Below are 13,631 nucleotides of genomic sequence, written 5' to 3'. Positions count from 1 at the left end.
GCTTGGGCGTCACCCAATTTTTTGTTCGTGCGAAGGGAAATCGCTACGGCATCGTTGTCAATTTTTTTGTTACAGCAGATTGGATCGGTGGAGGAGGCAGGCGGATGAAGAAAAACCAGACGAAGGTGGGACGAAATTTTTTTGGAATGGAGACTACCAACTGCTCCATTAAGAGTAGAGATTATTTGTTTCCTGAAATTCTATTATTTGTTTCTTAAAACAAATTGCATTATTGGAAGGATCGGTTGATTTGGATAAATTAGGAAAGTTAGATCCATGATCTTTTGTATGTTAGGAAAGTGCTGATTTGCAATAAAAGAGTGGAGAGAAAAATAAACCGGCAGATAAGAAAACCAACATAACAAGGGTGGTTGGTGGTGGGACAAAGAAAATCCAGACGAAAATAAACCGTACCAGGCTACCAACTGCTTCATTAGAAGTAGAGATGGTATTAGACGGCGGGATCCCTCCAGGGTAGGCCCACGATGAGGATAAGGCTCAGCAGGTCCTCATAGTTGGGCTAGACCATACCATGGCATTCATCTAACTGAACCGGTTGTGGGGCATTGAAGATAGATGTTACCAATGACACAATAAACCTTAGTTATACCACGACGCCATCAAGATCCTAGTAATGGCCGAATTTAACTACATCATTCTTTGTCGGATCTCACGGGATTCAATTGGTGATGGTCTTCGGTGGATCAATTCGTATCTAATCTTCATTCTTGTGTTTACAGGTTTGATCCTTCCAATCTAGAACTCTCTCTACCAGTGATGATTGTTACTCTGTTGTGCTAGTCCTGGTCTAAGCACAAGTTTTGCTCGGTCCAAGAGGAAGGGACAATGAAGGCGGCAAACCTTCATCTCGCTCTAGCGCAATGAAGGGACAATGAAGGGACAAGTTTTGCTAGATGATTGGTGAACATGCTTTTCGTTTTTGTTACCTCTGATGTTCTCTGTATTGTTGTGATTGCTTATGAACAGATTGGAAGGTCGTATCAGAAGATGGCTTTTTTTCTTCTGGGAAAAAATATGGCTTATTTTTAGTGGAGCAATATGACTTATCGTTTTTTAGGCAAATCCATCTTTATATACTCCCTCCGTCCTAAAAATAAGTGTCTTAACTTTATACTAACTTTAGTACAAAGTTATACTAATGTTTTTTTTGACAGAAAGACTGTAAGGGAACCCCTACATTATAATTGGTGCAACAACCCTAAATTGCAAGAAACCTGGGTGGGTGGGAAGGCATCCCTTCCCATCACTAGGCTATGCCTTAGTCTGCAAAAGTTATACTAATGTTGAGGCACTTATTTTGGGACGGAGGGAGTAATATAGTACTTTTAGAACAATATATGACTTATCCGGCGGCAGTAACTATTTGACACCACGTCTTGTTGATGTCTTCGGCCCAAAGCCCAACTAGACGAGAAGTTGATCCGTCCTAGACTTCCCTATACTTCCCGTTTCGTTGGCCCAGAAAGCGCAAAGCCTCTCTCTTCCCCTCACCCCCCACACAGATCCCTCCCGGACAGAAACGCAGCAAGGCCGACTACCTTCCACGGTTCCACCGCCGCTTCGACACTAGGGTTCAGCCGTTACATCGTCGGGGCCTGGCCCGCCGCCGCCGGAGATGGGCGTCGCGGAGATTGCGAAGAAGGTCGACGCCCTCAAGGCCGAGCTCGCCGCCAAGTCGTCCCGCATCGCCGACCTGGAGGCTAGGGTCTTGCTCCTCGAAGCCGAGAACGCGCGCTTGAGGAAGGCCATGTCTGAGGGAGTTGCGGTGAACCGTAGAGGCAAAAAGGGTCCAACCTTTGGTCGATTGGAGGAGGGTCTCGGCGGAAAAAAGCAAAAGTCAGCCGACATCGTTGGAGGGCATGCGATGAATGATGTCATAGAGGTCAGCGACGGCGAGGAAGAGGGGATGGCTGTGGGTGTCAACAACGGGGAGAGCGGGGAGGAGGGCGTTCCTCCGGTCCCGACTCCTAGCAAGTGTGCGGTGCGGGTGGTGACCAGCAAGAGGGGTGTTGCAGACGAGATTAAGGACGCCGATGGAGGTGGTGGACGAGACCATGGGAGAGTTCGGTGTGATGGCAATTTGATTCTGGATGACGATGATGTTTTGAGCACGCCGCGAGGCAAGAAGCGTGCAGCGACACGGGTAATCAGTGACAGTGAGAGTGAGGATGAAGATGAGAATGGTCAAGGGCATGGAGAAGGGGAGGTGCGTGTTACAAGCAGCAGGAAACGTGCATTGCGTGGAGTCAGTGACAGTGAGAGTGAGGATGGCAGTGAGGGTGTTCGTGTGGCTAATCAAAAACCTGTTTCACCTCTAATTATGACAGGGATTGAGAGTGAGGATGACGATGGTGAATTATATCAGATGGAGGGGCGTTCTACTCTGGCAACAAGGCGCTTGGCTCGGTTAACTAAAGGTCAATCAAAGAGGATGCGACCTACACGTCGGGAACTTGAGTTTTTTGAACCCAAGAAGCATGAAGAGAGCGAGGATGATTCAGAAGAGGATGATAATATGGAAAATTTTATAGTAGATGATTCAGATTGTTCAGAAAACTCTGCTGATTCTGTTGAAGAATCCTCTGCTGGACCAGAAGAGTCTGACAACGAGGAAACTTATAAAGATCTTATGGGTAGGATACGCGGCAAAAGGAATGCCAAGAATAAGGATTGGAAGATTGAGCCAGAGATGCTATCAGCATTTGATGAATACCCTGAACTTCGCCTGAAAGCTGTTTGTGCCCTCTATCGAAAGCAGACCCAGGAAGAACAGGCAGAAAAAGCTACTATCATGCACAACAAAAAAGGATTTAACCAGATAGATGCCCGAAGGTAATACCTATTACTAAGGGTAATTAATTTGTGTATATGCGTTGTGAGTACCCTCTTTCCTTGCACTTTAATCGACAGTTCTGCACACAGTTGTATCACCATTTACGTACTACAGTGTACATTTGCTATTTTGTCCTGACATCATTTGGACTGTTCATTGTTTGCATAGCATTTTGTTTGTATGACAGCTTGGCCTTGTCCTCAACAATAACTTTAATCTAGACATTCCTGTATAGTAAATATTTTGTCTTTTACTCTTTAAGGGAAGAAGAGATTTTCTATCATTGGATTGACAGATACTGCATTGACTTGACCATGTGTTGTACTGATCTTGATGTTCAGTTCTATTTGTAAAGTACCTCTCTTTTCCATGTATAATGCAGGGCTTCTCAGACTAATAGGTTTAGTTCTATTTGCAAAATACCTCTCTTTCCTGTGTAGAAATCTAGGCCACATGGGTGTAGGTTTAACTGTCAACATTTCAAGCTCAGTTTTTAGGTATCGTTCGTTCTGATGCTCAAGTTTAGCTTTTGTTCTATTTTGTTATGCCGTTATGGCATCATAAACACATAACACAATTTTGTTTGCCACATAATAAGTAACACACACCACTAGCATAGGTAATATTTTCTTTTGCTACCATTCTTCAGCATATTACTTCAGTCATTGAGGAAGAGATCAAGAACTAGCATTGAACTTGGGTTTCTGTTTGTCTTACCCTGCAAGTTGTTTTCTGTGTTTAGGGGTTCTCACATAGCGCAGTTTCTTCTGGATGGTGATGCTGCTGGGCCGCTTAAGAAGACTGCACAAGACTTGGAAAAGTACGATTGGTATGCTCTTGAGTTCTGTCACAAGATGGCTTTACGTTACTCGAAGCAGTTGTTTGCAATATATCAGAATAAGGAGGACCCCTACTTTCCATGACTCTGGTGTTAGTTATCACTTACTTCATATGTTGACCTTTCTGCTTGTACCTCCCCAATCAGTCAGTCAGAGTCTTTTGTATATATGGGTTTAGTTTTGTGCCTTCTTAAGTAATCTGTAGTTAGGGTATGCTAAAGTTAGTTTATCACTAGGATGCACGCTAGTGAAGCATGTGTCTGACAGGGTCTATGTTGTTTAGCTGAAGTGCTTGTGCTCCCTGTAATATCCCTGCACGGTAAATCTATCTCTATCCTTGAGATGTTACCCAAGGAGTTGTTCTGTATTGTTCAATTGCTTTGTTCATGGAGTCAGAATGTTCGCACGAAGTGGAAATTGTGCAGCTTCAACATACACTTTGAATTTCCGGATCACATTCTTCATGCCTCTTCCGCAGCAGTTCTTCTCAAAGAGATTTGTTCATTTGTATCATCTGAAGCCACAAGAGTTTGATGATCGGGTCGAGGCACTCTATTTAGGCAATCACGTGGAGAACTTAGATCGATACAGGAACTATTCTGTTTATGATTTAGCTCTGTAGTCACATATATCAACGAAGACAAGATGTAGGGATCTTACCCACCTCGGTGACCTGAACGTGGGTAAATTTGTCGTGCATGTTTCCTTGGTTGTTGTGAGCTTTGTTGGTGAGATCATTGTGTCACCCCTATGTATCCACTATGTATACTCTTGTATACATGGTGCACAAATTTCGTGTATCGACGCTTAGGCTAACTTTTCTCGGTGAAAACTGTCAAGGTTTTGTGTGTATCATAGCATAATATGAAATCTCACCCTTTCAATGTTGCAGCTTCTCCTACAACTCAAATAAATGAGAAATAATGGGAAATTAAAATGTATCGTCTTCCTTCCACTTGTTGCTTGGGAAGGTCTCCAACTCTAATTCCTTTCAAGACTTTGGGACTAATAACTCATTGAACACTTGTTAAACCATCAGCCCCTCTAATTACTTTCATCAGCGCCAAAACCCACTTAGGAGCTTAGATGTCTTTTTACGGTGGCGGCGCTCGCAACTGGTCTTTGAAGATGCCCTGCAAGCGTCAACTGCTGAAAGCGCTCACTGATGTCTACGTGTCCCGCGGAGAGGGCATGGAAGACGGGAGGGTGCTGTTTGATGCTTTGGGGAGTGGACGCACGGCCGCGTCGTGGAAGTTGGTGATTGCTGGGTATGCCCGGTGGGGGCCGGGAGCACACGGGGCTACAGCTATTTCAAACAATGATTCAGGTGAGATATCCCTGACTAAATGACTTCTATAACGGCCATCTATTATCTTTACTGCTCTACTCTGAACCATTTTGTAACAGTTATCAGCGTTTGAGTAATCTGGACAAACAATATCTTTGTTGTGGATGCTCTATGTGTATATGGTGTGATAAAATCAAATCTATAATTCATTGTTGTAATACATGTACATTATCATGATATTTCTAGATTCGTTATGAAGTATGCTTTGGTAACACCTGTTAATTTCCAACTCAAAAATAATGCCATGGTGTTGCCTTTAGAACTGTGTGAATGCCTCAGACGACACCAGTGGTTTCTAAAGTCTAAGATGCGGATCACTTTGGTGTTCATTTTATTTGGCACTGTTTGAGTTGCTGGCTGGTTTGGAGTTTAGTATTACTGATTATTTTACAATGGTGACATAATAACAGGTGACAGTACAAGTAGCAAACATGTTATTGTACCATTTTTCTGTTGTTATGCCCTAGCACAATGTTAGAAGAAACACCATATGCTATGTTTGTCAATTTTTCCTATGGTATTCACATGATGGGTTTCCTGCCAAGCACACATTTTTTCGTGGCCCATCATCTGCTGTTTCTATAGTGCAGGTTGGCATTGAACTGAGCACATTTACATGTTCTATTGCACAACATGCATTTGCTTCTATGGCCAACTAATATATCAGAAATCAGCTTTCATCTACTGTCCATAAAGAAAGCTTTCAGTGCGAACCTTGCTGCTGCCAATGCTCTGATCGATTTGTACTGCAGTTTTTTTTAGGTTGACTTGTAATGCAGTTGTGCACATCTTTTGGGTGCAAGGAGGCCTTTTGATGAAATTCATGAGAAGTATATTTTCACTGGGATACCATGATTGCTGGGTATAACCAATGCAATCCCCTAATGGCATTGCAGCTTCTTTTTGACATTAACCTTAAGCCAAATTGCTTCACCCTGACTAGCATTGCATCTGTATGTGCTGGTATTGCAGCTCTGAGACTTGGGAGTTGGGAAGCAGGTCCATGGGGCTTTCCTTTGGAGAAAGTATGACAAGGACCTACAAATGAGCAATATACCCTCGTGCACATGTACTCCAATTCTGGGAGCATAACAGATGCGAAGATGTTCAACAGGATGAGTTGCAAAGACAAATTATCTGGACATCAATGATTGTTCCTTGATCCGTGCTGGGTGCATCCTGACCATGTTGTGTTCTGGTCCTGATAAGTGCTTGCAACCATGCTGGTTTATAGTAGATGAAGTATGGAACTTCTTCAGGTCAATGACATTTGAATATAATTTGCAGCCTAAGAAAGAGGTTTACGTGTGTGTCATTGATCTCCTTGCTCGTGCAGGGAGGCTGAGACATGCATTTGACCCTATTGATAAAATGCAATTTGCTCCTGATGAATCTATTTGGGGAACATTAGTTGGTGCCTGCAAGATGCACAGGAATGTGGAGCTGGGCAGATTGTTGCAAGGAAGATCATCGAGGTCAATCCTGATGGAGCAAAGAATTACATCCTACTCCCTCCGTCCCAAAATAAGTGTCTCAAATTTGTATTAACTTTAGTATAAAGTTATACTAAGGTTGAGACATTTATTTTGGGACGGAGGGAGTACTTGATATGCTGCAGGTAGCAAATGGGGTGAGTATGGTGTCACGAGGAGGCTACTGAGAGGCACAGGGAGCAGGAAGGTGGCTGGAATGGGCTGGATAGACGTAACCTATAAGATCTACTCCCTCCGTCCCATAATGTAAGAACGTTTTTGACACTGGGACAGAGGGAGTATAACTTTAACACAGCTGACAGTAGCAGCCATCAGCCCAACAAGTTTGTTTGGCAGATGAGGTATTGCAGATCTTGGCTCTACGCATGCATGACACTGGAACTGATTTCATTCATGATGTTTTCGGAGTTACATGGTCAAGTTGTGCTTGGATGATTCATTAATTGGAGCAAAACACTTGCAGAGATTGGGATGCTGATGGATATAGTACCTGTTCAGAACCAAGCTACTCTGAACTCAATTTAAAGAATATCACAAGTATGTTTCAGCTTAAGCAAAAAATCGAAGTGCTTACAGTAAGAAACACATGGAAAGATATTGGTCAACAGTTTCCTTTTAAGTTTTTATGATTTCCTCATTTGCACCTGGGCAGTAAGCACAGCGGGGTCCACATTTGGCCTTCTCATTTTGCTACAAGATTCAAGTATTAATGCTGGAGCAAAAAAAGTCAAGGACAAGGGAACTGGTTATATTTATTTACTGAACTTATTCAGGTTATCCTGAAGTGGCATCGGAATTGATATCAGCTGTATCATTCAATATTGGTTGATTGCTTTGATAGTTATATTAATCAGTATAAGCTGGAAGAAAGCAGCACTTGCTCCATTGCCACACTTCTCAAATGGCTGGTGGTCGCATGGATACTGCGGCGATGCGTTGTTCAGTAAGTATGGTTGCTCTAGCGACATTTTGAATTTGAAGTCCCATTTTTTCCATACATATGTAAATGTTTTCTGTGTTTAGGCTATTTAAAATGCTCTCATCACTTAATCATATTATAATTCTGGGCATGCATAAAAGATCTGCATTTATCAAGTGCATGAACTGACTAATACATAACGAGCATACTAGCATTAACATATGCTTCTTATTTTGGTACATTCACAAGTTTTCTTAGTGGTCCAACAAAGGTAGTCATAACATTATGCACAACTTAAAAGCAATCTATAAGATCTTAAATGTTGTACTGTATTACGAACATATGTTATCTTGCGAGCAAGAGCCAGCAACGTCTTATGTTCACAGTAGACTTCACTGCTTTGTATCAGCAAACCCTTCATTTCCTGCCAGCCTCAAGTACTTGTCCTTACGGGTGAGTGTGGTGGATCGAAACCCAAGAGTCCTACCAATCTCACCTTGCACCAGATTGGCCACCTCTTTGCTCTCCCATCTCTTCCCTTGGATCGCCATCCTTGTTGGAATCTTGTCCATGAACTGAACATCATACGCTGGGCGTGGGTTCATGAAGTAGTAGAAGTGGTCTAGATACTTGAAATTGCCAGTGGAGGTGCCGTGAAACATGCTGGACCAGTTCACCAGTGCCACTGGGTAGACCTCATCAACGAGTTCGACAAACAGAGGGCTGAAGCGGAGCAGGTATGGCTCCCGGCATGTGGTCCCCTCAGGGCAGACCACCAGGTCCCCCTGCCTCAGTGACTGCTCCATCCTCCTCCGGTCCTCATCTCTGTTTCGGGTCAGCCGGACAGTCCCGATTGGCGATAGGAGCTCACTTACACGGCTGACACTGTATGTGACGGTTGACACCTGCTTGTTCAGCATTGCCGAGATGTACACCGGGTCGAGAAGTGTGCGGTGGTTGCACACGTAAAGGTGGCCCTGTGGGCTGGGCTGGGCATGTGGTTCATCACAGCCCACTTGACCAATGCGGACCGGTGAGTTGATGACCCGGGTCGTTACTCCTATTACAGCCCCGATTGCGACAGAGATAGAATATGGTAGTTTCACAAAGATTAGTGTTCGGAGCACGGTGAGAGGGAGGGCAAGTGGGAGCCACATGAACATGGCCAGGGTGGCTTGAGGGGTAGGCCTAAAGGCTAGCCTGCCATCATGGAAGATCAAGGGTCTTGGGTACTGGTCCCTTGTCAAGGGTGACCATTTTCTCTTATCTTCTGGTGTCACCAAGTGTACTTCCTGCAAATGAGAAGCAAAACTATATTAGATTTCACAACCCAATGGCTTGTACGCTTTACCTATTCACCTTGTAAACAACAGTTTGCGAACTGAAGTACAACAAAGTTCAAATCGACAAAGCTGAAGAAACTTTCTCAACGTAGGAGGTAAATTTTAAAATGAACTCTGTGAACTACTATAATATTTTACTTGAGCCTGTAGAGTCCAGAATTCAATAAGCAATTTTGCAAACAACAGAAGGTAATCTTTTGTTCTTTATAACTTCTTTTTGTAGATTATGAATAGTCATGATTTACTGTTTTACGAGCTATGTATCTCTTAACCAAGGGAGCATACATAAGACTAATCCTTTCATCCTGAAGTATTCTAATACTGCCCCTAAATTTTGACAGAAGTTCTCTTCCTACACAAACTTTTTTGTTTGTTTGTTTTTTGCATATCTCCTGTATAGCTGGTTAGAATTAATTCTGTTGAAAGTGAAGAAAGAGTTATCTTCTTCCAAAAAAAAGTATCAAGTAACTAGCTTATCAATTTTCACTAGTGAGGAAGCCATTTCTAACTAACTTGCACAAGGTGATCATTTTGATCTAATCAAGTTGGGGTAAACTAAGGTAAAGTAATTTATTAAATAACTCTGCGTGGCCTCCTTCCTGTCTTTCTCTTCCTGGTCTCAAGCTTGTGAGAGATAAGTGCATTAAGCCTTGCATACATTGTCTTGTGATGAGCTAACCTTGACATGAGCTTAGCTAATTGCGAAGTTATTGTGAACGAGACATGCATGAAGTATTCTTATAGTAGTAGTAAATGTTTTAAAGTCAAGATTTCCAAGCACATGTTCTCCATCTCAACATATCATACCTCTGTACCTTTTCATGGGGCCTTCAACTACCACCAGTGTGATTCAAATGTCTACCTAACTTGTGTGAGTAAGATGTCCCAAAGATGCCAGGAGGCTAGCTACATCGAGTTAAATAAGACAAGAACTGCAGCTATATGGAGTTAAATAAGACAAGAACTGCATGGATACATATGTCTAACATCCGTGATAGTCATGCTTAGCTGCATGGTACGTGATTTCGAGCCTGTTCGATGTGAGCGACTAACCTTCGGCTCATATTATTCTTAGGTGCTTGATTTTTATATCATCCATGAGGCAAGCTAGCCTTGCTAGTTTCAGGCTTTCAGTTCCATATAGTTTCAGGCTTGCATGTATACTATGTGTGCATATGCTGGGTATATGTATTTATGACTGATTTCGGAAAAACTAAAACTTGTAAAGAGTAACACACATATGTTCAGTACGATGTACAACATACATAACTTAACGGCAAATAACAACAATGAAACACATTTCAGCTTAGAAGTGATACTAGTTCACCTTATGATCGTTTCAAAGATCACCCATAGTGTTCAACTAATATAATCAATTAATACTTGAATGGACTAATTGGCTCAAAAGTTGCAGCAGAAAAGTATGTCACGGAAGGACAAAAAAGGAGAGGGGTAAAATACATGATGCAGCATTGCAGTATATTTCAAAATGATAAATAATATCCATTCATAGAAGCTAACCTTGCACCGAGAGAAAAGCTGGTGATGATCATAGTCAAAATAGTTTGAGCTGCTTCCAAACCCTATCATCTCGTTTTGGTCGAACTTTGCCTGCCCTAGCCTTGCTTCACTCTCCTTTCCCAATAAACCAACATAACACCCTCTTATCATCTTCACCTCCCTTCCCACAACCACTTCAAATCCTGTATACTCCTTAAGAAATGCTTCCGCCATAACCCTAGGGATCAACCTACAAACCCCTGCCACCCTCTTTACCCCTCTCACCACCTCGAGTCCTTCCCTCCCCACATCCTCTACGAAATACTTGGGCAAAGTAGCCCGTGCAACCCTAACCACCTTCTCCTCCCTTAACCCCACGAAGCACACCATGACCATGATCTTTGTTTCTACTTCTTGTGGCAGGCAACATAGCAAAGGGTAGAGGCATAGTAGGATGAAGCCTCTTAGGAAACTACCTGCCTCTATTGCAATAAGCATGAAATAAGGGAAGGTAGATGTAGACCTCAGGAGACCTCCTTCAACATCTAGGACTAGAGTTTTGTTCCGGAGGTGTTCATCATCTTGTGGCACTCGCAAGCATGTCTGGATGATCTTAGGACAGGTAGATATGCCGCTCGAGCTTTGCAGGTGATGGTACTGGCCTAGCGAATTCCCTAACCTTCGGCGAAGTAAGCGGTAGAAGGCAAGGAGGGATTTGGAGAAGGGCTTTAAAACCATGTGTGCACCTTGAACCCCAAAGAATTATGCCTCCTGTGTTGGTTCAATCTAGTTTATTTGATGCAGGTTGTAAGGTGCAACTTAAGAGGTGCCATATATATATGCAGCTAAAGCTTAGGTGTTTAGATGGTGAAATGATTGTGTACAATTATTGCAAGAAAAACAATATTTGATCCCAAATTAGGTCACAAGCTCTGACTTGGCTTAACACTCTTAATTTTGTTGCTTGACAGCACTGTCAAAATGAACCAGGATTACTTGAGCTTTACACAGAAGTTAAGGACATTGATTTGCCGACGATAGTAAGCGTAAATATGTGTGTTTACCACCCACCCTGTTTAGGATAAGAAAAGGTATGAATCTGTTGACTAAGATTTTTCACCGGAACGCCACATGTTAAGGTCACTCTCTTTGTGTATAGTCGTGTATGATATGACGTATCTCTATATATACTTTGAGTGCCCAGAGAATTATAACTTTTGACCTAGCTCGTTTCCGTATTTTGCGCCGCGTCATTGGTTCATCGTGCATGAGTGTTTGCTATTGATGTGATTTGACCTCACGGCCTGTACGTAATATATACCTTTGTATATAAAACAAGTAGTTTGACATGCTCACAAATCGCAGGATCTAACAGTGGTCAATGCATGTCTTTGTTCTGGTAGAATTGCAGGTGAGGTTATCCAAAAATAAATGAAAAAGCAATATATTTGGTGCAGGCTTGATGTGTCTCCATTGTTTGAAGCCTGCAAGAAAGCTAGCTGAGGACGACCTCTCACCTAAAAGCTAGAGCCATCGAGGTACGTACGTAACGTACCTGCTGGCCATTGATTGGATAATAATATTACCTGTCTGTTTGCTTTTAACTTTACATGGGTTCATAAAGTAATTTGACTTTTTTTTTTGCCAAAGCAGAGTTAAAATATGGATTGCATACATTTTCTCTACCATCGGTCACTCTCAATAGTGTATAGAGACTAGAAATCTATATTGGAAGTCCTACCCCGAAGGATTTTCGTTAAATGGTTTGGCTGAAAGTGTTACATGGATCTTTGCTGTTGGTACTCCCTCTGTTTCGAATTATAAGATGTTCTAACTTTTTTCTGAATCAAATGCATATAGATGCTTTTTACTGTGTTTGTTCATTCATTTCAGTAGGTACTTAGTCTATATTGAAATATTCAAAACATCTTATAATTTGAAATGGAGGGAGTATTTCACTATAAATTCTTCAAGGCGCATGAATTACTTTGTTCTGTAAGAAGCGGTGCTGTTCCTGGAGGAATCTTGTAGCAAGCGATCAGCGTGCGCACCTACCAGATCTGCTGTTGCGTCATTGTGTGTCGGTGCCGGTGCTAGGGTTGCAGTCACTTTTGGGGTCAAATGCATGATTGTGTACAAAGCTCTGTTTCGTCTTCCACATTGTACGAATTTATTTATACTTGTGTTATGCTTTACCAGAAAACTCTGGTCACTGGGTGGGTGGTGCCAAGGTGTGGCCAGTGAAGCTCGGTATAAAAAAAAGCCCCAGAAATAAAATCCGCCATAATTTTCATTTTTCCTGCTATTCTTTACTATTATCTACTCCCTTCCGTTCCTAAATATAAGCCTTTTTAGAGGTTCCAATATGAAGTACATGCAGAGCAAAATGAGTATACATCTTAAAATACGTCTATATACATCCGCACGTAGTTCATATTGAAATCTCTAAAAAGACTTATGGGAGTTAGTACGTCCGTCTTACCTCCTTCCTCAGTTTTTTCCTCCCCATCCCCCCGGCCGCCGGAATGTATCTGGTGCACCGGGGAAATTAGTGCTACCGGTGCATCGTACCCCGTTGCACATTAAAAAATGTTTGAAAAGATCCGGAAAAAATCAGTGCATTGACGTAACATCAATGTATGTTTTCACAAAAATTCAAATCAAAGATCGAAACATTGCTCGAGATACAAAAATGACAAATTTGACATTAATATGCTAATGGGCCAAAACTGAAGCCCAACTTGTGTTATGTACTCCCTCCGTCCGGAAATACTTGTCCTCGAAATGGTTGTATCTAGATTTATTTTAGTTATAGATACATCCATTTTATCCATTTTTAGGGCAAGTATTTCCGGAGGGAGGGAGTACTATTTAGTGTCAAATTTGTCATTTTTGTTTCTCGAGCTATGTACCAAATTTTGATTTGAATTTTTGTGACAACATATGTTTATGTTGTGTTAATACATTAATTTTTTCCGGATATTTTCAAACATTTCTAAATGTGCAACGGGGGACCGGTGCACTGGTAACACCAATTGCCCCGATGCACCCGATACACCCCCTGGTTTTTTTTTTGTTGTTTTTTAAATCTCATGTGATGCCACAAAAAATAGAAAGCATTGTACCTAGAGTAACCTGGAATAATCTAAACCAAACCAGTACTTCCTTAGAAGCAGAAGCACATCCTGCATTAACTTTCCTTGCCTTCCTTAACCATACACAAGAAAAATGGTTAAAAGGTAAAATAACATCATATTCAGATTATACACATTTTTCTAATCAAATTCTATATATAGCATGTTAAAATTGGAGTTAGAGAGATATAAATATTTTTA

At 41.9% G+C, this 13,631-nt stretch overlaps 2 protein-coding genes across 2 annotated transcripts; one reads left to right on the top strand and one right to left on the bottom strand.

Moving 5' to 3' along the window:
* Positions 1-1,505: 1,505 nt before the first annotated feature.
* LOC119275472 (sarcoplasmic reticulum histidine-rich calcium-binding protein-like) lies at positions 1,506-4,068 on the top strand. The gene is made up of 2 exons (XM_037556322.1): positions 1,506-2,853; positions 3,597-4,068. The coding sequence occupies exons 1-2, from the start codon at positions 1,637-1,639 to the stop codon at positions 3,775-3,777; spliced, it is 1,398 nt and encodes a 465-aa protein (XP_037412219.1). The 5' UTR covers positions 1,506-1,636; the 3' UTR covers positions 3,778-4,068.
* Positions 4,069-7,575: 3,507 nt separating this feature from the next.
* On the bottom strand, positions 7,576-11,108 carry LOC119275471 (probable glycerol-3-phosphate acyltransferase 3). Its single transcript, XM_037556321.1, has 2 exons — positions 10,318-11,108; positions 7,576-8,745 (listed from the first exon to the last, which is right to left on the bottom strand). The coding sequence occupies exons 1-2, from the start codon at positions 11,032-11,034 to the stop codon at positions 7,846-7,848; spliced, it is 1,617 nt and encodes a 538-aa protein (XP_037412218.1). The 5' UTR covers positions 11,035-11,108; the 3' UTR covers positions 7,576-7,845.
* Between the last annotated feature and the right edge of the window lie 2,523 nt (positions 11,109-13,631).

Source organism: Triticum dicoccoides, chromosome 3B, assembly GCF_002162155.2.
Source record: "Triticum dicoccoides isolate Atlit2015 ecotype Zavitan chromosome 3B, WEW_v2.0, whole genome shotgun sequence".
Lineage (NCBI taxonomy): Eukaryota > Viridiplantae > Streptophyta > Magnoliopsida > Poales > Poaceae > Triticum > Triticum dicoccoides.
Note: the sequence above shows the minus strand (reverse complement) of the source record. Positions and strands in the feature narration are given on the sequence as shown.

Excerpts from the sequence above, each read along its gene's own strand:
- LOC119275472 (XM_037556322.1), top strand. The coding sequence starts at position 1,637 with ATGGGCGTCGCGGAGATTGCGAAGAAGGTCGACGCCCTCAAGGCCGAG. Across the intron at positions 2,854-3,596 it reads AACCAGATAGATGCCCGAAG|GGGTTCTCACATAGCGCAGT; the intron begins GTAATACCTATT and ends TTCTGTGTTTAG.
- LOC119275471 (XM_037556321.1), bottom strand. The coding sequence starts at position 11,034 with ATGGTTTTAAAGCCCTTCTCCAAATCCCTCCTTGCCTTCTACCGCTTA. Across the intron at positions 8,746-10,317 it reads AGCTTTTCTCTCGGTGCAAG|GAAGTACACTTGGTGACACC; the intron begins GTTAGCTTCTAT and ends TCTCATTTGCAG.